Source organism: Rhinatrema bivittatum, chromosome 11 (assembly GCF_901001135.1).
Source record: "Rhinatrema bivittatum chromosome 11, aRhiBiv1.1, whole genome shotgun sequence".
Lineage (NCBI taxonomy): Eukaryota > Metazoa > Chordata > Amphibia > Gymnophiona > Rhinatrematidae > Rhinatrema > Rhinatrema bivittatum.
In genome coordinates this window covers 1,703,074-1,727,258 of record NC_042625.1, presented here as the reverse complement: position 1 = coordinate 1,727,258, position 24,185 = coordinate 1,703,074, and the positions used below count along the sequence as shown (strand labels likewise).

The 24,185-nt window shown below is 46.7% G+C and overlaps 1 protein-coding gene across 6 annotated transcripts in view; it reads right to left on the bottom strand.

Moving 5' to 3' along the window:
* NF2 (neurofibromin 2) overlaps nt 1–24,185 on the bottom strand; it is a 221,335-nt gene that overhangs the window by 194,602 nt on the left and 2,548 nt on the right. For all 6 annotated transcript variants that reach the window (XR_003859163.1, XM_029619386.1, XM_029619384.1 and 3 more), the window contains exons 3-8: nt 12,205–12,330; nt 11,341–11,463; nt 10,460–10,543; nt 3,200–3,268; nt 2,535–2,617; nt 2,281–2,356 (exon numbers count right to left, since the gene is read on the bottom strand). Coding sequence is in view for 5 of the 6 variants with exons in the window: in XM_029619386.1 (XP_029475246.1) it covers nt 2,281–2,356; nt 2,535–2,617; nt 3,200–3,268; nt 10,460–10,543; nt 11,341–11,463; nt 12,205–12,330 (561 nt within the window). In the remaining variant the exon portion in view is untranslated. The remainder of the gene's footprint in view (nt 1–2,280; nt 2,357–2,534; nt 2,618–3,199; nt 3,269–10,459; nt 10,544–11,340; nt 11,464–12,204; nt 12,331–24,185) is intronic.

Sequence of the window (24,185 nt, the reverse complement as noted above, 5' to 3'; positions counted from 1 at the left end):
TGCATCAGGCGCAAGCAAAAGTACGCGGGATTTTGGTAGATACGCGCGTAGTCGCGCGTATCCGCTAAAATCCTGGATCGGCGCGCGCAAGGCTATCGATTACGTATAGCCGGCGCGCGCCAAGCCGCGCAGCCTACCCCCTGTTCCCTTCAAGGCTGCTCCGAAATCGGAGCGGCCTTGGAGGGAATCCTCTAACGCCCTCCCCTCACCTTCCCCTCCCTTCCTCTACCTAACCCACCCCCCCGGCCCTGTCTAAACCCCCCCCTTACCTTTGTCGGGGGATTTACGCCTCCCGGAGGGAGACGTAAATCCCCGCGGGCCCCTAGTGCACCGGGACGCGACCTGGGGGCGGGTACGGAGGGCGCGGCCACGCCCCCGGACAGCCCCTGGCCGTAACCACGCCCCCGGGCCCGCCCCAAAAACGCTGCCGACACGCCCCGAAAACGGTGCGGCGCTCGGCCCCGCCCCCGACACGCCCCCCTCCGAAAACCCCGGGACTTACGCGAGTCCCGGGGCTCTGCGCGCACCGGTAGGCCTATGTAAAATAGGCTCACCGGCGAGCAGGGCTCTTAAAATCCGCCCCCATATGTCCAATGACCTGTAAATAATCCCAAGCCGTAGGCAACGGTAGAGCTAGCAAGGTCTGCACCTGAGACATCAGGTTCTCTAGGCGCTGCTGCGTGAGGAATACTTTGCCCTCTAAGGTATCGATTGCCCCCAAAAACTCCAACTGTTGACTCGGGACCAACTGGCTCTTCGCAAAGTTGATGACCCAACCTAGCGATTGAAGTTGCTGCAAGACCGACTGGACTGCTCGTCGGCACGCCTCTTCAGACTTTGGCCGGATGAGCCAATCATCCAAATAGGGATGCACCAGAATTCCTTGACGTCGCAGATAAGCTGCAACTACGACGAGAACCTTGGTGAACACTCTCGGGGCTGTGGTTAGCCCGAACGGAAGGGCGCAAAACTGGAAGTGCTCCCCCAGAACTGTGAACCGGAGGTACCTCTGGTGACGTTCCCTGATCCCGATATGAAGGTACGCTTCGGCCAGATCCAAAGAAGCCAAAAATTCTCCCTTGTGGACGGCCGCAATAACAGACCTTAGCGTTTCCATCCGAAACCGGGGAACCCGCAATGCCTTGTTCACTTTTTTTAAATCCAAAATTGGGCGAAAAGTACCTTCCTTCTTTGGGACCAGAAAGTAAATGGAATACCTGCCTGTTCTGGTCTCCTCAAGGCAGGAGGAGAGATATGAGCAAAATTCTCCTCCTCCGATGCCGAATCAGCAGGCTGCCGCGTGGTCAAAATGGCCGCCGGCTCCCTAACAGTGGGGGGCGGGGCTGATGACCGCGCGGCTGCCAGGCTCCCTGATTGCACTGAAGAGGGACGAAAAGCTGCGCTGCGGGCAGCGCTCGGCCCCCGGGAGGGTCCCTCGCCCCCGGGAATGCAATGGGAGCAGAGACCCTCCCTGGAGAGTCGCGCCCCCGCCTTGCAACAGGCCGTGCAGGCCGAAGCTCGGGGCATCCTATGGCAGAACCGTGAGTATCTGGTTGGGAGCAGGGATTCGCGCCAAAAAACAGCAAGGGGAAAAAAATCGCCGGGTGAAGAGACCTCACCCCCTCCGGAGTCCCTGGTCCGCGAGGCAGGCTAGGGCTACAAGGGACCACAGCCTGTCACCAACAGGACTTACGGGTCCTCACGCTGAATTTAAAATAGCCTTTAGTTTATTTATTTATTTTTTTTAAAACAGAAGCCCTCTTCAGGAGGAAAAAACCCCTGGAATAAAGCAGGAACAGACGGGGGAGGGTGACCGGACCACCGGTAGACTTTCCCCCCGACCAAAGGGACACCAACCGGGAAAATAAAGAAGAGCAAAGCTCTCTCAGCCTGCCTGTATAAGAATAGCATGCTGCGCTGAAAACAGGGAAACAACAAGAAACTAAAACAGTCCCACTTTTTTTTTTTTTTTTTTTTAAACTAAACAGAGAAATAACTAATCGATCTAGACAGTACAAGTCAAGAAATTAATAAATGACACCTGAAAAAGATTTTGTGTCAGGATAGACAGGACTGCAGGTTATGTCTCTCAATCTGCTGGAGTCAGAGGAAATACTGAAGGATGGCAGGTGGCACACCAGTATATCTAGGGGGTGCTTTCAGTTTTCTCTCTGACTCCATCTGCTGGAGGGGAGGCATAACCCAGCAGTCTGGACTGATCCTGGTACATACAGGGAAACACAGTTACATGACAAGATACCATTTCTCCTGCTGACTCACCCGGATCGTGAAGTAGTTCACACCATACATTTCTGTATCTTGTGCAATCTTCAAGTATTCCATTTCTGCTTCATCCCTTCTCAGAAAAGAGAAAACAATTAACGAGGATTGAAACAAAATGAACTGGTTAACATCCCGCACATCTTACTTCATGAGGAAAGCCTGTCCTGTGCATGGAGTTTAATAGACAATTCTCACCCTCACAGAGCTGCAAAGAAAATAACCAGGGAAAATGGAGAAGGGAAGAGACTCACCTGGCCCGACCTCGATGTTCTGCGTACCATGCAGTTATTCTCTCCTCCCACATCTCTGGAGTCATCTGATACAAATTTATTACCTAAAACAATGAAGATGTGCATACTAAATCAACTGGGTATATGAACAAAATGGATGTTAAAGTTTTAGTATTTTGTAACTCTTTACGACAGCTCCATCACATCTGGAGCGGTCGTCTTGATAAACCACCATTAATTCCATCCTGCACACAAGATCCAATTTGTCTGTATGATGTATGCCATCATAGTTAATACAGACCAGTCACATCCAATGAAGGTGATGTAATTTGTGGCAAAAAAAATAAAATAAAAATAAATAAAAAATTTAACATGGCTCTTTCTAAGAGAAGCAGGGAATTTTCAGCCCTGCTTGACAAATGTCAAAACTAATGGTAAAGCAGTATGGCTGGCGGGCTCATTTTTCAGTAACGCAGTCACAAACATTAAGTTAAGTTTAGATACACTTTTATTGAACTAAATGCAATTTTCAATGGTATGCAAACTTTTCCCCTTTGTCACATACTTTTGAACTATTACCTAGCAAATAACATAGTACCTTTTTTTTTATTTTGGCTAATCTCCCTGTGAACACAGAAGTAGCCCAACAGAATGTGGTTTCTTTAGCAATGAATTCTCCTTCTTACCCTTTTTGGGAGAAGCTCTTCTTGCGCTAGGAAACCACGCTTGTGAACCGAAGGATCATAGTCTCCATACTGCAATGAGAGGAGCGCAAAAAGCGCCAAGCAAGACAAGACAATGGTGATGCAAACCTTAACAACATTACAAAAGCAAATTCATGAACAAGTGATCCATCCCCATTCACTCTGGAACGCTCCATGTCAGCAGCCAAATAATACATCTTTGGATATTAGCAGGCAGAAGAATAACTGGATAGCTACAGAGAAGCCGCACCAGTAAAACCAAGTTTAAATCAGAACAAAGAGGACTCAAATAATCCCAGATGTTTCTCATTTTAACTGATTTGCTCCAATCTTTTACCATCTATGATTTAAGTTTACCAAATTCAGTTTGAGTGAGCAAGCTCTGAGTTATGCTGTTAGATTTAAAGGTAAAGAATATTAACTCCCTTATGGTTCAGAACACACAGACTGAAATGTAAAGGAAAATTGGTTCTTACCTGCTAATTTTCATTCCTGTAGTACCACGGATCAGTCCAGACAGTGGTTTGAGCCTCCTGTCCAGCAGATGGAGACAGAGAAAAACTGAAAGGGTATCCTATATCAGGACAGTGATCACCCTGTGCCCTTCAGTATAAACATTATCAAAGCAGAGAAACAGAATTGAAAATGAATCCAAATAAGATCAAGTAACCAACCAAACAGGAACAATATAATGTAAACTTGAAAACAGTCCAAGAACAGCTCTTATATAGATAACTATTGCGTGAATACATCCGATGCCTTATGGTTCTGCCATATGACATTTTCTGCAATGAAGACGACATTCCGCATGTACCAATGAAGGGCGAGCAAAGGCATCCTTGGCTGGCTGGTTTTTCTGTTTGTGTAGCGAACAGAACTTGTCCACTTTGTGATTCAGGTGTGATGCAAAGAGGTCTATTGTCGGTTGACCCCAGCGTTGAAATATCCTGGTCACTACTGAGAGATCCAGGGACCATTCGTGTGGTTGGAACTGACGACTGAGTCGATCCGCCACTACGTTGTGAATGCCTGCCAGTTAAGTGGCCCGGAGAAACATTGAGTGTGTTAGAGCCCAGGCCCAAATCTGTGCAGCTTCTTGACAAAGGAGATACGAGCCCGTACCTCCCTGTTTGTTTATGTACTACATGGCTACTGTGTTGTCCATTTGGATCAGAACAGTCTTGTGTGAAAGGCAGTCCTTGAACGCATGCAGCGCATAACGTATAGCTCGAAGTTCCAAGAAATTGATTTGAAATGTTGCTTCGAGTTTTGTCCAAGTAGCCTGGGTTTGGAGATTGTCTATGTGAGCTCCCCAACCCAAAGTGGATGCATCTGTAGTTAAAGTTATCTGTGGGACTGGTTGCTGAAAAGGTAGGCCTTTGTGCAAGTTGTCCATGTTTTCCCATCAAAGTAGAGATAATCTTAGTTGGTGGGTCACTTGAATTGGATAATGTAGTGGTTGAATGGCTTGGATCCATTGTGATCTTCGAGTCCATTGGGTAACTCTCATGGCGAACCGTGCCATAGGAGTGACATGAACTGTGGAGGTCATGTGGCCTAGTAAGGTTAGAAACTGGTGAGCTGTTGCCTGTTTCTGTGAGTAAATGGATTTGCCAGGAGTGAAAGTGTCCTTGCCTGATCTTCGGGTAGAAAGGCTCTGGAATGGATAGTGTTCAAATCTGCACCTATGAATTGAAGTAGGTGAGACGGAGTGAAATGGGACTTTTGATAGTTGATGAGAAAACCCATGGAGTAAAGTAGGGAAATCGTTCGACTGAGAGCTCCTTGTTGAGATTGACTTCTGATGAGCCAGTCGTCTAGATATGGAAAGACATGGACACTGTTTGTGCAAGTGTCCTGCTATTACTGCCAGACATTTTGTGAATACTCTGGGAGCAGAGGCTGACGCAGGTCAGAAGAATCAGAGGATACAAATGACGGAAGCTCTATCGATTGGTTGAGATGGAAAGTCGAGACCACCTTCGGCAGAAAAGATGGAACTGTCCGCAGGGATACTCCCCCTGACGTGAAACGAAGGTATGGCTCCCGACATGATAGAGCTTGTAGTTCAGAGATCAGACGTGCTGAGCTGATCGCCACCAGGAAAATGGTCTTAAGGGTGACATCCTTGAGTGTGGCCGAACTCAGAGGCTCAAAAGGCGGTGCACATAGAGCCCGGAGTACCAAATTGAGATTCCATGAAGGACAAGGCGGTCTAAGGGGAGGTTTCAAGTGTTTTACCCCCTTTAGAAAACGTAGAATATCCGGATGTGAGGCCAGGAGCTCCCTGTCATTACTCCGTAGGAAAGCTCCCAAAGCCGCTACCTGAACACAAAGAGAATTATAGGCCAGGCCCAAATCCAGACCCGCCTGTAGGAAGGAAAGCACATGCGCTACTGAGGCCTGCGTTGGCAGAATCGTCTTTGACTCACACCATTCCTCAAAAACCTTCCATACTCTGACATAGGTAACAGACGTGGAAGTCTTCCTAGCTTTCAGGAGCGTCGAGATAACAGACTCTGGATATCCGCGCCTTCTTAATTGGCGCCTCTCAAAAGCCAGGCCGCAAGACAAAAGCGATCTGCCTTCTGAAAAATATTGGCCCTTGGCGAAGGAGACGTGATAGGTGACTGAGTCGAAGCGGGCCTTCCACTGCCAGATTGAGAAGATCTGCAAACCATGGACGTCGAGGCCACTCTGGCGCAACTAGGATCACCGAACCTTGATACGTCTCTATCCGTCAGATGACCTTGCCCACTAGAGGCCATGGAGGAAAGACATACAGAAGACACTGTCGAGGCCAGGGAGGAACTAGTGTGTCGACTCCTTCCGCGCAGTGTTCTCGCCTGCGGCTGAAGAAACAGCCGGCCTTTGCATTTGTCGCGGTTGCCATTAGATCCACATGGGGTATCCCCCAACGCTGTATTATCCTCCGCATTGCGTCTTCTGAGAGTTCCCACTCTCCTGGATTCAGGTGTTGCCGGCTGAGAAAATCTGCCTGCACGTTGTCCACGCCCGCTATGTGCGAAGCCGCTAGACGCTGCAAGTGTAGCTCCACCCACACCATCAAGTCGGTCTCCAAGGAGACTAGATGGCTTCTGGTGTCCCCTTGGCGATTGATATACGCCACGGTGGTCGCATTGTCCGAGAGAATCCGAACCGCTCGACTGCGTACCAGTGGGTAGAACCCCTGTAGCACTAGGACTGCCCTGGTCTCCAGCCGATTGATGGGTCAAGTGGACTGATCTACCGTCCATCGGCCTTGGAGAGACCTGTCTTGACAAACCGCCCCCAGCCGGTGAGGCTGGCATCCGTGGTGACGACCACCCAATTCGGGTTCTGCAGAGACACTCCCTGAGCTAATCGTTGAGGGTCCAGCCACCACTGTAGACTGCTCAAGACGACACTCGGAATGGGCAGCACTGCCTGAAAATCTCTAGACACCGGGTTCCATCGTGAAAGTAGGGACCTCTGGAGAGGTCGGAGATGAGCGAAGGCCCACGGTACCAAATCGATGGTTGAAGCCATGGTTCCCAGTACCTGAAGATAGTCCCATGCCGTGGGAGTGACGAGAGCCATAAAACCGGTTACTTGAGCGCGTAGAGCCCGAGCTCTGTCCGGGTGCAGAAACACCTTGGCCTGGTTGGTGTCGAAGTGTGCTCCCAGAAAATCCAGCGATTGGGACGGTATCAGTTTGCTCTTTGAGAAATTGACGATCCATCCCAGAGATTGAAGAAGCTGTACCACTCTGTCGACAGCACGGTAGCCCTGCACCCTCGACTTTGCTCGAATGAGCCAGTCGTCTAGATAGGGATGTACTAGGATACCCTCCCTGCGGAGCGCCGCCGCTACCACCACCATGATCTTGGTGAAGACTCGCGGAGCCGTCGCCAGGCCAAAGGGGAGAGCACGAAACTGAAAATGTTGTCCCAAAATCTTGAAGCGTAAGAAGCGCTGATGATGGTGATGGATTGGGATGTGAAGGTATGCTTCTGTATGGTCCAACGAGGCCAAGAATTCTCCCAGATGCACAGCTGCTAACACTGACCGGAGCGTTTCCATACAAAACGAGGAACTCTGAGACACTTGTTGACCGACTTGAGATCCAGGATAGGTTGAAACGTGCCCTCCTTTTTGGGAACCACAAAGTAGACCGAATAATGTCCTCTTCCCAGTTCGGAGGCCGCTACCGGGACTATCGCCCCCAGCTGTAGCAGACTATCGAGAGTCTGTCGAACTGCTAATTGTTTGAGGCGGGAACCGCAAGGAGAAAACAGAAAACGGTCTCGGGGTTCGTGTAAAAAATCTAATACGTAGCCTTGACTTAAGATGTCCAGCACCCATTGATCAGACGTAATTTGGACCCACTCTTTGTAGAAGAGAGTAAGGCGACCCCCCAGGTGGGGGATCCCCTCGTGGGACCCTCTGGCATCATTGTGAAGCTTTTGAGGAGACACCTGCCCCTTGAGTATCCTTACCGTGGCGGCGTCCACGAAAGGACCGGTTCCAGTGTGTGATCGTGTAGAAGGCGCTCGAGGTGTTTGCTGTCTGGCAGGACGCGACCTCCATTGATTCCGGTACCTGTTCCTGGAGGAATAAAAAGATCTAGAAGAACGTGGACGATCTTCTGGTAGCTTGTGCACCGCATTCTCATTAAGAGATTTGATTATCTGATCCAAATCTTCCCCAAACAGGCATCTGCCCTTGAAAGGAAGAGAACTCAGGCGTGTCTTGGACGAAGCATCTGCCGCCCAGTTGCGAAGCCACAAAAGACGGCGAGCGGACACCCCGCCACCATGGATCGAGCGAGAACCCTTAACAGATCATAAAAAGCATCAGCTCCATAGGCAACCACCGCTTCAAGTCTATCAGCCTGTGGCAAAGATTGGGATGTGAGAAGCTGCTGTACCCAACGCAGAGCTGCTCGCTGTGCTAGGGAACTGCAGATAGCAGCCCTCATCCCCAACGCTGAGACCTCGAAGATACGCTTGAGATACACCTCGAGCTTGCGATCCTGGACATCCTTCAACGCCGTTCCACCCGTGACCGGGATGGTGGTATGCTTCGTGACCGCGGATATCGCCAGTATCCCACTCCCTTGAAATCAATTGCAAGATATTGTGATGCGTGGGAAAAGCTTTCGCTAGGGGTCGCAAGCCCGCTAGCAGAGGGTCCCCTTTCTTAATCTTTGGATCCTGAGCCACAGGATCCGGAGGAGGGTCGATGTCCATTTCCTGCAGGATGTGGGGAATGAGATCATCCAACTCCGCTGCTTGAAAAATGCAGAGAACCCTCGGGTCGTCACCCTCTACCTGGGCCGCCAGGGAGGGATCATCCGCATCTGGGTCCTGCCATGAATCCCCCGACGGTTGCTGCAGCGGTGTAGGGACCACGGGAGGGGGCAGAGCAGACCCCGCACCCCCTGTGGGCAAAGAAGCCTTCCCTAAGGGAGGGTCCGCCATCGAAAGCTGGGTCAAGCAAGTCAGTTTGGGAGGAGGGGGACCCCAATTTCCAAGATTCGGATCCCTGCTCTGTAAAAATGCCTTGTGCATTAAAACGACGAATTCTGGCGAAAAAGCAGGAAGTGCTGATGAAGGGCCCCCCGAGGTGTCGTCCCCTTGCCTGCCCTGGTCTGTTGCGCTCAGAAACCCCATACTGTGAGAGGAAACCTGGAGCGGAGCGTCGACGTCCTCCTCAGAGAGAGCTGCCTCCGAGTCAGCTAACAAAATGGCCGCCGTTCCCGCGCTGAGGGGAAACGGGGCATGCCGCTTCCTGCCGGCGCGGTCCGACTCTCCTCCAAGCTGCCCACCAGGTAAGCTATACTCCCCCTCAGGAAAAGCCGAAGAAAATCCCTCTGAGGGCTGCTGAACCCCTTGCCGAGCTCCGGAGCCGTTAGGCGATCTCTGCATCGCGGCGGGAGGGAGGGGGAGGGGTGGCTGCGGCACGCGGCAACAACCGAAGCGGCGCAGCAATAGAGCTATCCGGCCTCTGGACCCCTCACCGTCCCCAAGAGGCAGTCGGGGAAAGCGCCGTCCCGACGGTAAGCAGCTCCGGGGAATGTGTCGTCGCAGAGCTGCAGGACGGGACTCCAATCACTCCCCGAAGGGGAGGAGGGGAAAAGTACAAACTCCGGGGCTAGGGGGGAGCGGTCGGCACTACCAACTTCACCCCTCACAAATTCCTGTTCCTCCCAATGACTGTAAGTAAAATAAAAACAACACTTACCACACTGTAGCCGGGCAAGGAAGAGGAAAAACAAAGAGAAAAATAAAGTGACAGGCAAAAAACACAGCCTGTCAGCAAGTTCCTGACTGGAAAACAGTGTCTCTCTTTGAACGGAGTGGTCCTGTCAGAACACTACAGAACCTATCCCTTAGAAGAAAACCTTTATCTAATATTATTTAATTGATCCCTCAAAGAAAAAATAAAACTAGAAAAGTGCTGGGGACCACCGTGTCCCCTGCTCAATCTGCTGGAGTTAGAACTATACTGAGGATTGAGGCGAGGGAGGCGTGGCTAAATAGCTCCTCCCCTTGGAATTTTTGGTTCTAACTCCATCTGCTGGACAGGGAACATAACCCACCGTCTGGAATGATCCTGGTACGTACAGGGAACAGGTAGTGCTGTCCTCGCTTCTGTGGGAACTGAGGCTATCAGGGTCCCCAACCCCTAGCCGTGCCTGCAACCCCCCCCCCTGCCTACCACTCCGATTTATTGTATTTTATTTTATTTTTTTAAAGACCTGCTTGATCTAGCCTTAGGTAAGATGACTTATTGTTTTTCTTTAAATGGAAAAGCCCTTAAAAGATTAGGACCGCAGGTTCTGCCACCTTCATCTGCTGGAGACAGAGAAATACTGAAGGATCGCAGGTGGCACACCATACTAAGAAGGGGTGCCCTTCAAGTTTTTCTCTGTCCATCTGCTGGAAGGGAGGCAAAAGCCAGCAGTCTGGACTAATCCGGGTACATACAGGGAACCAGGGGTTCCACTGTCACTACGTTTTCTGGGGTTTAGAAGCACACAGATTCAAGGGATAAGCCGTAACTGTATTCACTAGGATTGGGAAGGGATTTTGCCCATGAAGCTTAGGAGACATGGAAAGTTTATATTTTCTGTTTTATGTTAGGGAATGAGCAGGATAAATATTTGAGCCCTCTTCAAACACAATAATATGATGCTAGCATAAGTGCAAGTGGCAGTGTCATATCAACAGGAAGTATGTGCGCTCTTTCCATACCTACCTTGGCCTGAACGGCATAGGATGCCAGTAGCACGGAGGCCTCAGGAGGGCAGTAAATCTTCTCATCTAAAATCTGCTTCTTCACCTGAATAGATGGAAGAAAGAAAAGAGCAAGTGAGGGATGGAAAGGTAGACAGGGGGTGGGGGGTGGGGGGAAGGAAAGAACAAGGAAGAATAAAGCAAGGTGTGGAAGCGTGGTGGAAGACGACAAAGGAAAGAAAGGAGAGAAAAAGTAGTGACAGCACAATAAAGAGAAAGTACCAGAGGGTAAGAAAGTAAAAAGAGAAAAGCTGAAGAAAACAGTTGGCTTAAAGAGAAAAAGTGGCAATAGCAAATGAGAAAGGCAGAGGGTCAGTTTACATCAGTTAGCACACACACACACACAGCCATGGTGGCAGATGGCAACCACTAGAAACAGGTCCATTTGCTCAGTTATCACATTTCCAGAGAAACAGTACAAGCTTTCCAGCTTGGGACAGCTCTTGACACTATAAAAAAAAAATTGTTACAATAAAGCAGCTTTATCATTGTTTTCTGTTGGAATCTATTTCCTCTCTCTGTCCATCCCTGCTATCTATAATTATTTTTTGCATTTTTTTTCTATGTTGTACTCAATGTTTATGGCCAGCACTTACATGAAACCCAATAAAAGATATTGGTTTATAATATGACTAACTGTATATAAATAAAATGCTCAAATCAAGAGCAAGGGAAAGAAAGATAGCGAAAGGCTGACAGGCAGATAGTAAGAGGAATAGTCAGGCTAGTGCATGAGCGTGATTGGGAGAGAGAAAAAGATGGGTTGGCAGATAAAAGAAGAGAGAAAGAGAGACAGGGAAGGAAAAAGGGAAGACAGAGGTGAAGACAGGTCAAACATCACACCTGCAGGAAGAAGAGGTGTTGGGTGATCTCTTGAACCAGCTCCTCCTCAGCATTCTCTGGGTAGAACTTGGCCAGGAAGTAAAAAGTGACAGGCTCCTCCTTAGGAACATCGTGATCCAGGACCTGCCAAGATAGACGGAAAGCTCCTCAGCAATCATTCACTATATTACCTCATCCTACCCCTTCACTCAGCCCAGCTTCTCATATCACACCACATAGGCTCTATTTGTAACCATGTTCAAGGACTGGAACCACTAGAGACTATTTTTGATCATTAATATTAGCATATAGGACTGGAATCCCTACATTTTTTGTATATCTTCCTACGTATGCCACTGCATAAATGGTCAGCATAACAGAACTCAGTAGCATAGTAGATGTCAGCATATAAATACTAAAATGGGTCATCCGGCCTGTCAAGTTATTTCTGCCTGCATCGCAAGGATATATCCCAGCTGTCAGTCGAAGAACAGGACTACTTGTAAGGTCTTTCTCCTTATCCAGGACAGCTTTTAACATCTTTCCTCATTTGTACTCTACCATCTTCAGCAGATGAGCGTGAAAGCTCCCTGATTTAGTTCATGCCCAGGACCTCTCCCAGCCCATGTCTAACCACAAAGCTATGCAATAATCCAAAGAGTTACCAATATTAGTGGGAGTGCTGCACAAACATCTAGTCACTTAGGTGGGCTACCAACTACATGAGCATCTGTGTTTCTATAAAGATTTGTTATTTCTGTACTTTTAGCCCGCTAGACAGATCCAGCTCAGCTGCTAGTTAATTCTATCACGGGTCTCACGGAGCCCAAAGGTCCAGCATACCAAGTCAAAAAGAGCCTTTGCTTTAAACAGACAGTTTCTAACCTTCTTGTCCATTTTGAGCCAAGCCACAGTGTCTTTGATAGTATAATGGAGTCCAAAGAACCAAGTCTCACGGAGCCCTAAGGTCCGGCACACCAAGTCAAAGAGATCCTTCCCCTTCCATTTCACCTACAGAAAAGCAAATAAACAGAAAGAGATCAGTATAGAAAGCAATGAGAATATCCACCCAGAACTTAAGGAGCCTACTTCCTGGGACATGTGAATGCATTCTTCCACACCCTGCCCAATGTATATGGATTAAAAAAAAAAAAAAAAAAAAAAAGAAGACACACCCCCCTATCAGAGTCCTCATACGCCTCCAGACATGTCCTGAAAGTCCAATGTGGATAGGATACCAAACAAGAGTAATTATGGACACACACACAGAGTGATCTCAGAGCCCTTCTTTTCCTTTGGAAAATAGGCTAATAAACTCTTCCCTCAAGAAATAGAGGCAGGCAAAAATAATATGATCCCTCTCCCCACCCAAAGGGCTGAAACATATTGGAACCAAGATTAATGAAGTATACATCTCCTAAGGGATTGTTTTGCACTAATTTACCTTAGAAGCACATTACAAATTAGAAGGAAAGAGCTCAGTAACCCACATTCCAGTGGGAACACTGAGAAGAGAGGATCTCCTTGCTGGTGGCTGAAAGGAATCAGTAAGTTTTTGCTTGGGACATTGTCTTTTTTAAAAGTATTGGGGCAAAGTTAACTATTTGGGAATATTATTTAGTGTGTTTGTGCCTTTAATAGTCAGAAAGGCAGTGAATAAACAAGTTAGACTGTATTTTTAAATAGTCAATAAGGTAGGAGTAGGTAGTGTGTTTATTTTTAAAAGTCTGCAGAACTGAGTGTTCTCCAGGCTTTTAAAGAACTGAGTGTTTGTATTTAAATACTGAGTGCTTGTATTGAAAAAAAAACCCCCCCACAAAAAAAACAACAAAAAAAAAAACAACAAAAAAACCCCAACCCAAAAAGTAGCCAGAAGCTAGAAATAAGCTAGGAGCAGTGTATACCTAAGTAAAAAAGTTGAATACTTCAGCTCAGTTACTCACCTTGGAAAGGTGTTGAGGTAGTGTGATTGGGTTTGAATAGGGACCAACATTTATTAATCAAGAGAGCAGTGAGTCACTCAGGCTGACTAACTGAAGTTAGACTGTTTGTACTTATCTTATTCCACCAATGACAGGATAGTACATTCAGTCCTGAAGTGCATGCTCCACACTGGGGTCATCCCCCTCTGCAGGAGAGTCAGGACTGAATGTACTATCCTGTCATTGGTGGAATAAGATAAGTGCAAGCATTAGTAGAATTTTCGCAGTGCCTGCCCCTGTCATACAGCCTTGTTTAGGAGTTTATTCTATCATCTGTGCAACCTATGATTAGACAAGCCCAGTGTTCCACGGGCTTGACAATATAAGCCATATAGTCCACTGTGGCAATATATGACGGTTCCTAGATACCACTTCCCATTGAGTTCCTCTTTCTATAGCTGAATCTTTATTGTGATTGATTCTTGTTTTCAGCCACCCTCGAGTCATATTTATAGTGCTGGAGACAAGGGAGCAGCTATAGCAGAGAGGGTGGTAAGTAGCCAGGAGCTCCTGGTCGTCAGACACCGAACTGTGGCGGGCGTAATTTTGACAGGAATATCCAATTCCCCATACGCCCGGTCCACGAAGGCGCCTAACACCTCAGGAAGCGACCGAAAAGCAAAAAATTAAATTCAAACTAATTAATAAAAAATATAACTAAAGACTGCAGGTGTGCATCTGTACCACCCGCTGGAGTCAGAGAAATATTGAGTGACTGAAGGTGGCACTCTCGTTATGTAGCAGTACCCAAAGTTCTAATTGTTCTCCGACTCCACCTGCTGGTAGGGATACACAACCCACTTTTCTGACTGATCTGGGTATGTTCAGGAATGGTAAGTTTGTTTCGCGTCCTCAAAGGGCTTCACATGCTCTCCATCCCATATGGCCCAACGTCCAGCATCCCTTGCCCCTCCCCTACTTTGGAGCATCCTGGTATAAACCTAGTATTGAAAAATATAGGCGTGCTATGGAAATATTGACGATTCCCCACCAATTTCGCCCTCCACTTATCCCAGATTTTCAAAGTTAATGCAATAATAGGTGGTATCTTCTTAGTGAGAGTTCTATTCAAGGCGGGAAGCCATACCAAGCCAGAAAGAGGTGCCTCCTGCAGCATTGATTGCTCTAACTCCACCCACCTTCTTTTCCCTCCCAAATGCCAATCTACAACAACTTTCAGCTGTGCACTCACATAGTATCCCACCAACCAAGGGACTCCCATCCCATTTGCTCACGGAAGATATATAACCCTCCTGCTGACCTGTGGTGGCCTGCGCCTCCATATAAAATGGAAGAGTTTACGTTGCCACAACTGAAACCTGGCCTCTGGAACATATATTGGTAGTGTCTGAAATAAATAACTCGACCTCTGTAAAATGTTAATTTTGACTATACAAATTCTCCCTATCCAAGAATAAGGTGCAAGTCCCCTTGTATCTCCCAGACCCCATTATAATTAGCCTCCATAAGGTTATCCAGATTAGCGCCTATTTTCACCCCTAAATACTTAACTTCCCTTGTCGCTATTTTGAAGGGGAATGACTGTTTGATCCTTACAACTTGGTCCACTGGTAACATGATATTCAAGAATTCCGACTTCTCCGCATTCAACTGGTAGCCTGATACACTGCTAAATTTTTTCAACTCTTGCATGAGATATATCAAGGACTGCTCTGGATGGACCACTGTAAATAAGATATCTGCAAACATAGCAAGTTTATACTCGTGCTGCCCCACCTGTACCCCCTGTATGTCATGGACAGCTCTAATTTTGATGGCTAAAGGTTCTAAATATAAAGCAAATAATAACAGGGAAAGTGGGCACCCTTGCCTAGTCCCTCTGCCTATCGGGTAAACATCCGAATAACCACCGAATACACGCACTCGGCTTGGAATATAGCTTCTTGATCCATGTAGTGAAATTCCCTCCTAGCCCAAATCTCTCAAAAAGGTAATCCCAATGAACAATATTGAATGCTTTTTCTGCATCGATTGTGAGAAGGCCCAAAAGAACTCCCCTTTCCCCAGCCCACCATATTAGATCCGTCACCTTCCTAACACTGTCAGCTGCCAATCTTCCAGGTATAAATCCCGTTTGGTCAAAATGAATCAGGTTTCCTACAATATTACCTAATTGCTTGGCTAGAATTCTTGCCAGAATCTTAAGGTCTAGGTTTAATAGAGAAATGGGCCTATATGAGCCACACAAGGTAGTCTCTTTTCCCGGTTTGGCCAGCACCGTGATGCCAGCCTTATTAGTCGCATCTTCAATAGAGCCACCTCTTAGTAATTCATTAAAAGCCCTTGCCAGCGGAGACACAATAACTTGTCCCAGTTGTTTGTAGAAACCTGCCGAAAACAGTCTAGCCCCGGAGATTTTCCCATCTTTAGTTCCTTAATTGCCTGTGCTACTTCAATGACCGATATATCTCTATTAAGACTGTTCTGATGACTAGTGCTAGCACTGGGGATGACAATTTCACTAAGGTAGTCCCTTATTATAGCTGTGGTGATGTCTAATCTTTGCTGGTACAGTTCTTTATAGAATTCCGAGAATCATGTTCTAATATCCTCCGTCACCAATACTATCTTACCATCGTTAGCCTTTATTTTTACAATCTGATTATTCATAATTCTATTTTTGAGTGATCCTGCTAACACTCTGCTGGCTTTATCTCCCTCAAAGTGTTCTTGCCATATCCTGCCCAATTGGTAGGCTATGTACTGTGCATCTAAGGTATTTAATTCTCCCTGGAGTGTTTCTAACTTCTTTCCTATAGTAGGGTCTGGGCAGCGTTTGTGTCTAAGTTCCAGATGACCAATTTGGGATAGTAGGTCGACCCTCTGCATCTCCCTTTTCTTTTTTACAAACGAGGCTCTTGCTATTAAGTGACTTCTTGCCACCACTTTAAAACAATTCCATATCATCCCCGCAGATACTTCCCCTGTTTCATTCTCCTCCAAATATCTTTCTATATCTAGTCATAGGGATTCTGTAAAAAAAAAAAAAAAAAAAAAATAAAGAGTGATCATCTAGCAGACTTTCATTTAACTTCCAGCCCCTATTAGTGGTCTGATCAGATATTCCATCCAGCTTAATCCACACTGCCGCATGATCCGGCCATAAGATTGGTTCAATCTCAGCCTGTTGAACACCGCTAACTAGCAGCTTGTTTACTAAGATAAAATCAATACATGAATATATCTGATGTGCCTGAGAGAAGGTATAGTTACGTTCTGATGGATGAAGTAAGCACCAAATATCTACTAACCCCCAATCTACATCCCAACCCCCAATCTACATGACAAGGGTCATCCTCTATCTACATCACTTTATATTCTCTGTATGACGGTGTACCCAGTATCACCTTCTCAAACCCAGAATGTACATAGTTTTTTCACCCTGCCTCTGTATACCTTGTTCATTAACGTTCTCCCTTAAGTTCTATGTCAACATGTTATAATGTTATAATGTATTCCGCCCCTGAGGCGACAGTTCAGTTCCATGTAAACCGGTGCGATATGTATTGTATACAGGAACATCGGTATAGAAAAAATAAAAATAAATAAATAAATAAATCTGACATTAAAGATTCCAGGCCTGCCCTATTTGCCCTCGACGTTACCCCTCCCCCACCACTATGGTCCAGGAATTGTTACTTTGTCATTAAAATCACCACCTACAATATGGCCTTCTGCCCCCTGTTGCAGTGTTTTTGAAAATCCTTCCAAAAAAGGGCCCTGACCCTTGTTATGGCAGTATACATTTCCCAGTCTAAATTTTATAATTATATATCGGCCATTTATATCTCATCACCGAAAGCACAGTATTTAATTTGGAAGCAGATGCAAAAAATTGGACAGGATACTGATGTGAAGCCATAACCCTTTCATGTCGTTTTCTAAGAATCATTTCTTGGCACAACAAATATCTGCCTTAAGGGAGATAGCATCATTAAATAATGTTTTCCTTTTAAGCCGAGTGTTAAGCCCCTTAACATTCCATGATATTATGGTTAGCCGCCACCCCCACCCCATCATTTATATGAATATAGTTTCTCCCCTCCATAGTTCAGCAGTATGATTTGACGCCATTGTACAGACATGCCCTCCTAAACGTTTTCTTGTAGTCCCAAACCCTCCAGATCTTAACCCCTTTTCCCTTAGTGAACTCCCCATCCATCCCCACTCTCCCTCCCATTTTCCCCCCTGCCCTCGTGTACCTCCTACTCCTTTGCCCTCGAGGAATGACACCACAGACTGCCCCTGGCTGCCCAGTTCCCATCCCACCCACTTGATATTCCAATCCCCTGAATCCAAGGGATAGCATGCTTTTTACATTATACATTAAATTGTCAAATATTATTGCTGCACCCTGTCTGATTGCCATTTTAGTGTCCCTTAAACTAGAAGTTCCACTTATTCAAAGCCCACATATCTGTCTCATGTCCGTTCAACTGACTGTCTCCTTTGAAGATGTCGATCCTCCAGAATTTCTTCTCAGCTGTTTTCTGCCATGCGATACTCTCTGCCATCTTCGGGGTAGCCCCCTGTTGCCTGCTCCAGTTGGTGAAGTAGTTCCCGCACTGCTTACTGCGATTAAACCGGCGATAGATAAAACTTTCCTTGCCTCCTCCACATTTTTCACCCTCACGGTTTCTCCATTGACAGTGAGTTGCATACCAAAAGGGATCAATCATTTAACACAGATCCAGGGAGGTCAAGAATTCTCCTGGTTGTTCCGCCTTTATGACCACATGCAGGGTTTCCATGTGGAAGCGGGGTACCTTCAGGTAGCGATTACGGTCTTGAGGTCCAGTATGGGCCAAAATGTTCTCTCTTTCTTGGGCACGATGAAGTAGATGGAATAGTGCCCCGAATTTTGTTGGTGCGGAGGCACCGGTGTTATTGCAAGTAGTTTTGATAGAGTGGTTTCCACTGCCTTCCTCTTGGAGGGGTCGTGGCATGGAAAAATCAGAAACCTGTCTGGAGAGATGCTGTGGAAGTCCAGGTAGTATCCCTCTAAGATGATGGATAGGACCCAATTGTCAGACGTTATCTCGACCCATCTTTGGTAGAAAAGGGCAAGCCAGCCCTCTATGATATCTTCCTGTAGATGGGTCTGCTGATTCTCATTGCGTATTGCGGCTGGGGCCTGGCCCTGAGCCGACTCTTTTGTTGTGTCTGTTCGAAAGGACTGCCCCTTGCCGGTGGGGCAGGGGGCTTGGCAAATGGTTTTGTATGGTCTAACATGCTGGGATCCTCTGCCCTTGGGTGCCCGGGGAGAGGGCCGTTGGTTCCTCTTGTTCCTGTCCTCCAGTAGATGGGGTACCGGGGACTCGCCCCATTTGTCGGCTAGTTTGTCCAGGTTGCTTCTGAAGAGGAATGATCCTCTAAAGGGTATTCTCATGAGCCTCGTCTTAGAGGACGCGTCGGCTGACCAGCTTCGGAGCCAGAGCTGTCTTCTGGCTGCCACTATGGACGAGAGGCTCCTGGCTAAGGTGCGCACCAAGTCTGAGGTCGCATCCGTGAAGAATGATACTGCCGGGTCTAATGCCTTGATTGGCATAGTTGCGTCCCTGGCCATCGCCAGGCAGGTGCGTGATACCATGGCGCAGCAAGCAGCATGTAAGACTGCTTGAAGATGGATTTCTGCCGTCTGTCATTGGCATCCTTATTTAACAGCTTTTAATATACCGGTGTTCGTGCAGGCACATCACGCCGGTTTACAATAAACTTGAGAAAGGAGGAAATTACAAAAAACAGGGAGTGGGAGATGGAGCAGGAGCGAAAAGAGGGGGGGGGGGGAGGTAAAAGGAGGAAAAAGATAGCAGCTGAGAAGGTAAAAGGAACGTAGCATTATTTACATGAGAGACTAATTAACAAGGGTTGCTCCACCTTGAGGGAAGCTCCACCCTCGACTGGTATGGTGGTGCAGACCAAGGCGTCAACCTTGGGGAACCTCAGGAGCTCCTTCGTCGCGGAGTCCAAGGGGTAGAGAGCTTCTAGGGCTCGACCCCCCCTTGAAGGTGTCCTCTGGAGTGTCCCATTCCAGGTCAATCAGTTGTTGTACGGCCTATAGTGTAGGGAAATGGCGTGAGGTTTGGCAGAGCCTGGCCAGGAAGGGGCTCGCTTTGGACTCTGCTGTGTTGCATGTGTACGGAATGGCCAATGCCTTCAGACTCGTGGCTACGAGATCTGATAATTCGTCTTTTGGGAAGAAGCGCGTCATGGTGCGATGCGGTTCCGTTCCTAGAGGGAGTTCCCCCTTCTTCCAGGGGTTCTGGTTCCGCCTCCGAATCATCTGTGTCCCCTAAGGGGAGGTACTTGTCCAGGGGCGGCTCATCTGGTGGAGGCTGGGAGGGCCGTGGGAGGTTCTGGGCCACTGGCGGGGGTTGTGGTTGTGCCGCTGGTGGTCCTGTCTGTGCGTGGATGTAGGTTTGCAGTTCGGCGAAGATTCCCACCCAGGTGAAGTTGCCTGAGACCGCATTGGGTCCAGTGGCGCTCCCCGAGGGCGCCCACTGAGGGGGGCCAAATCAGGAATAAAGAGGTCCGGGGGTAGTCTCGCTGGTAGATCCGGAGACCTCTACAGCAGTGGTTCTCAACCTTTTTTCTGTCAGGACACACCTGACAGATTGTTCTCACATGCATGACACAGCAACCCATGATCGTCATGGGGCTAGATGTAAAAGTACAGTTTGCATCCATGGGAACCCCCCTGACCCACAATAATGGATGTATAGCAGAATTATGACATTCCCCATACAACTCACTCTACAAAAAATATATTCTGGTTCTGGTGTCATCTCAGTAACAGCAACTCAAACTCCTTCTACTTCCAGGCTCAATAGCCCTACTAATGAAAAGCCAGCAGTTTACCACCAATGCATGTCCTCTTGAGAAAATACAACAAATAAGACTGATACAAATGCTTACATGCTAGTAAAATATCTCTCATATCTCTAACAGACACAGAACCGACCTAACATACTCCCAGGATCTGTAGTAATGCACATAAACTAATCCGCACACAGTTACATCTGTACTATGGAATACTCTCAAACAGGAGCAACCCCTATCTATGAAAAGGCAACACTACAAATATTAAATCAGGCCCTAAAACCCAATATAGGCATATATGTATCATATGTATCTAGTTAAAAACCCCAGCTTCTTTTCTCTGTTCCAAGTTATATTACTACCTTGTTTTATTGTAACTGCAACCCTTAACTTTCACTTGTATATTGTTACTATTACTACTACCTTTTTAATTTATGTTATTTATGACCTCTTGTTACCTCTTTACTTGTTAATTGTAAACCGACATGATGCGATACTCATCGCGAATGCCGGTATAGAAAAACTTAAAATAAATAAATATACCTCTTATTAGGAAAACAGAACTAGCAAGCAGCTATAGATCCCCACACAGAAATAATTGTAAAACTATACTAATAAGCAGAATAAATGTTACAAAACAGCTATGAACAGAACATCCAACAATTAAAAACTCATAAAAACTATTACAAATTCTCCAAACACCAATAAAATATTTCAAAAAAGCAGACATCACATAATATTACATAATTTAAATGGCAGTCAATCAAGAAAAATAAACTTTAAAAGCCACCTTTACTTACCCCCTCCAGCAGCTCTCCTACTCCTCTTCCATGCAGGCCGTAGCACACACCAGAAGCAGCAGTAGTGGCTAAGCTCTATACTCTTGGTCCTCTTCCTTATCTCTCACACACACGCACACCATACCAGTCATGCCCCCATGACCAGTTTTTGTCTCTCACACACCAATCATCTCCCAAACAGTCTGACACACACACCAGTCACCTTCCTGAACAGTTTCTCTCATGCCATACACACACACACAGGCTTCCCACTCCCGATTCTCACTCCCATGCTGTGTCTCACACACACCCAGGTTTCTCACTCCCATGCTCACTCTTCTCATTCCCTGAATCACATTTTCTCTCTCACATTCACACACACGTCTCTTTCTCTCACACACACCGTCACCTTACCAACCAGTCTCTCTCTCATGCATGCACACACACACAGGCTTCCAACTCCCATGCTTTCTTTCACATACACACCCACAACACCAGGCTTCTTACTCCCATGCTTTCTCACATACCCAGATTTCTCACTTCCATGCTTTTTCTCTCTCACACACACATCAGTCACCTCCCTGACCAATGTCTCACACTCTCACATATACATCAGTCATCAACCTGAGCAGTCACTTTCACTGTCTCTCATACACACACACACCCGCTCTCTGACCAGTGGTGAGACCGCACCTTGAATACTGTGTACAATTCTGGTCGCCGCATCCCTGCGCCACTCCCTGCCTCCTCTGACCTGAAGCAGAGTCAGGCAGTGGTCTGGTCTGAGACAAGCCAGGTTCCGGTAGCAAAGGATGGGGATGCTGACCCCCTCCGCCAGGCGCATTCTCCTCATACTGAGCTAAAAAAGCCTTCTGCATCAAGAGCACAAATTCAGGAGAAAAAGGGGCTGGAGTCCGCCCACTATCAGTTGGAGGCAAAAAAAGAAAAAAGGGCCCCCGCCCCGGGAAAAGCACTGGAGGGGTATCCTCTACAGGCTGAGGCAACGCGGTCCCAACCACCGGGGGATCTAAGATGGCCACTGTTCCCGCAGATACCACGCTGGGACACCTCGTGGCCACTGCCAGGCCCGGAGCTGTCGGGGAAGGGGCAGGAGCAGTTCTCCTTTTCGCCTGCCTAGGGAGCTCCGAGGGACCCTCCCCCCGAAATACAAGCCAAAACCGGGCCAGAGGAGAGAGAGCCGACACAAGCTGTCCTACCTGCTCCTAACTTTATTTTTCTTAAGTTTGTTTTGGTTTTTTTTACAAGAAACTTTACTGCTCTAAAAGCAGCCTCACGAAGATTTCCCTCCTAGCACTGAAGAGAGCTGTTCAGCTCAATTCAGCAGTTTAATTAAAAAGGAAAGGGAAAAAAATCAATTTGGGAGCCAACTCGTGACAGGGAGGGATCCGGACCACCGGATGTGCACCTCACGGTTTCTTGGGATGTGGACGTACAAAAGGGTCACTGACCCCCCAGCCCCTCCTCCTCAACCAAATGGGTAGAGGCTACTCACTAGCAACCCCGACCCCCTGGAAGGCAGACTCAACCTAGAATCAAGAAATACAGAGAGAAAAAAAAATACTGGACCAAACTGCAGGGTTCAAGCATCAGTCCACTGCTGGAGACAGAGAAATACTGAGGAGCTGCAGGGGGCATCAGGATATATAAAACAGTGTCAGAGAAAGTAAAACTGTCTCCGCCTGCTGGCATGGATGAATGAACCCAGGAGTCTGGACTGATCCGGTACGTACAGGGGAAAAGCAGTTTCTCGTATTGAAGCGAGATGGGCATGACGGATGGACCTTAATTGCAGAGTGGTTGGTATATTCTAAGAAGGGAGTCTGGACTCACTAATTTGTAGACAGTCATGACAATTTTATAAAGAACATTGATAACCATTTTAAATGAGAGAACAGATGTAATATGATCGAATCGTTTTGAGTTGGACACTAATCTGGCAGCGGAATTGAGTAATAATTGTAAAGGTAATCCTGAAAACAAAATATTACAGTAATATAAATGTGGAAAAATAATGGCTCGTACGATGGTATGAAAATCAGAGTTGAACAACAAATGACATAATCCAGATATGAAACGTAATTTGAAAAATCCGGTTTTGACAAGGGCTTTAATCAGGTTTGAAGGATAAAGTGGCGTCAAGAAGTATGCCAAGACTTTTGATGGGTTTGTTAAGTAAGAAAGAAAATCATCAAGTGTGATAGTGTCTTTATGAGGTTCAGAATGAGGGCGATGTATAAGCAAAAACTCTGTTTTTTTGGTAGTGAGGGAACGTTTATTCTGATTTAACCATTGTTTAATACTTGTTAAACATAGTTGAAGATGTTCAAGTGTTTCTTGCCAGGAAATCTGGAATTTGATAAACTGTATATCGTCCGCATATATTTTGAAACCATCCAAACACTGGCCAGCAACTTAGTAATAGGCGCAAGGTATATATTAAAAAGCGTTGCAGACAATGCAGAACCTTGCAGCACTCTGGATTTTAAGGAGGAAGCTGGCGTAAACTGATTGTTGAAACTGATGGATTGCGAATGACCTTCAAGGTAGTTGGCAAACTATGAAAGAACAGAGCCTGTAATACCGCATTCACAAAGTCGAAAAAGAAGTATATCATGATCAACAGTGTCGAAGGTTGAAGATATATCCAGGGAGACCAAAAGAAATGTCATTAGAACCAGAATATCTTTTTCTGTATGGTGAGTTGAACAGGTAATGCCCTAGTTCTGCTCTGCACCCCACAGTCGAGGGGGTTTCCTGAGTATGCAGAACATATATTTACATTTTGCCCTGTGACGGTCACATGTTCAGTGTGTCCTGGCTGAAAAAAAGGTTGAGAACCATTGCCTTATAGCATAATAAATCTCCCAAGGTTTAAATGGGAGAGTTCAAAAATCATTACTGTGCCTCTGTTAACATTCATAAAGGGAGATTCCTAAAAAGATTTCTCCCTTACATCATAGTTCCAGGTTGTGCTGAATACAGACTAGAATAAAAATTCCTGCAATATCAGTAATGTCATCACCTTGCTTGTTTAGCATATGACAAATAAAAGGTTGTGGTCTGGCGCCATGAATAAGATGTGATAATTTACCAGATTTATTACCATATCTAAACATTTTACTATATGATTTTTGTTACATTTACTTTTTGTAGCCCCCGATGCAGCCCTAATCTTGGGTGAAACTAGGCCAGAGTTGGACCATTTGGAAACTTTATGTCTCCGTGTATAACTTTGTCTCCTCAA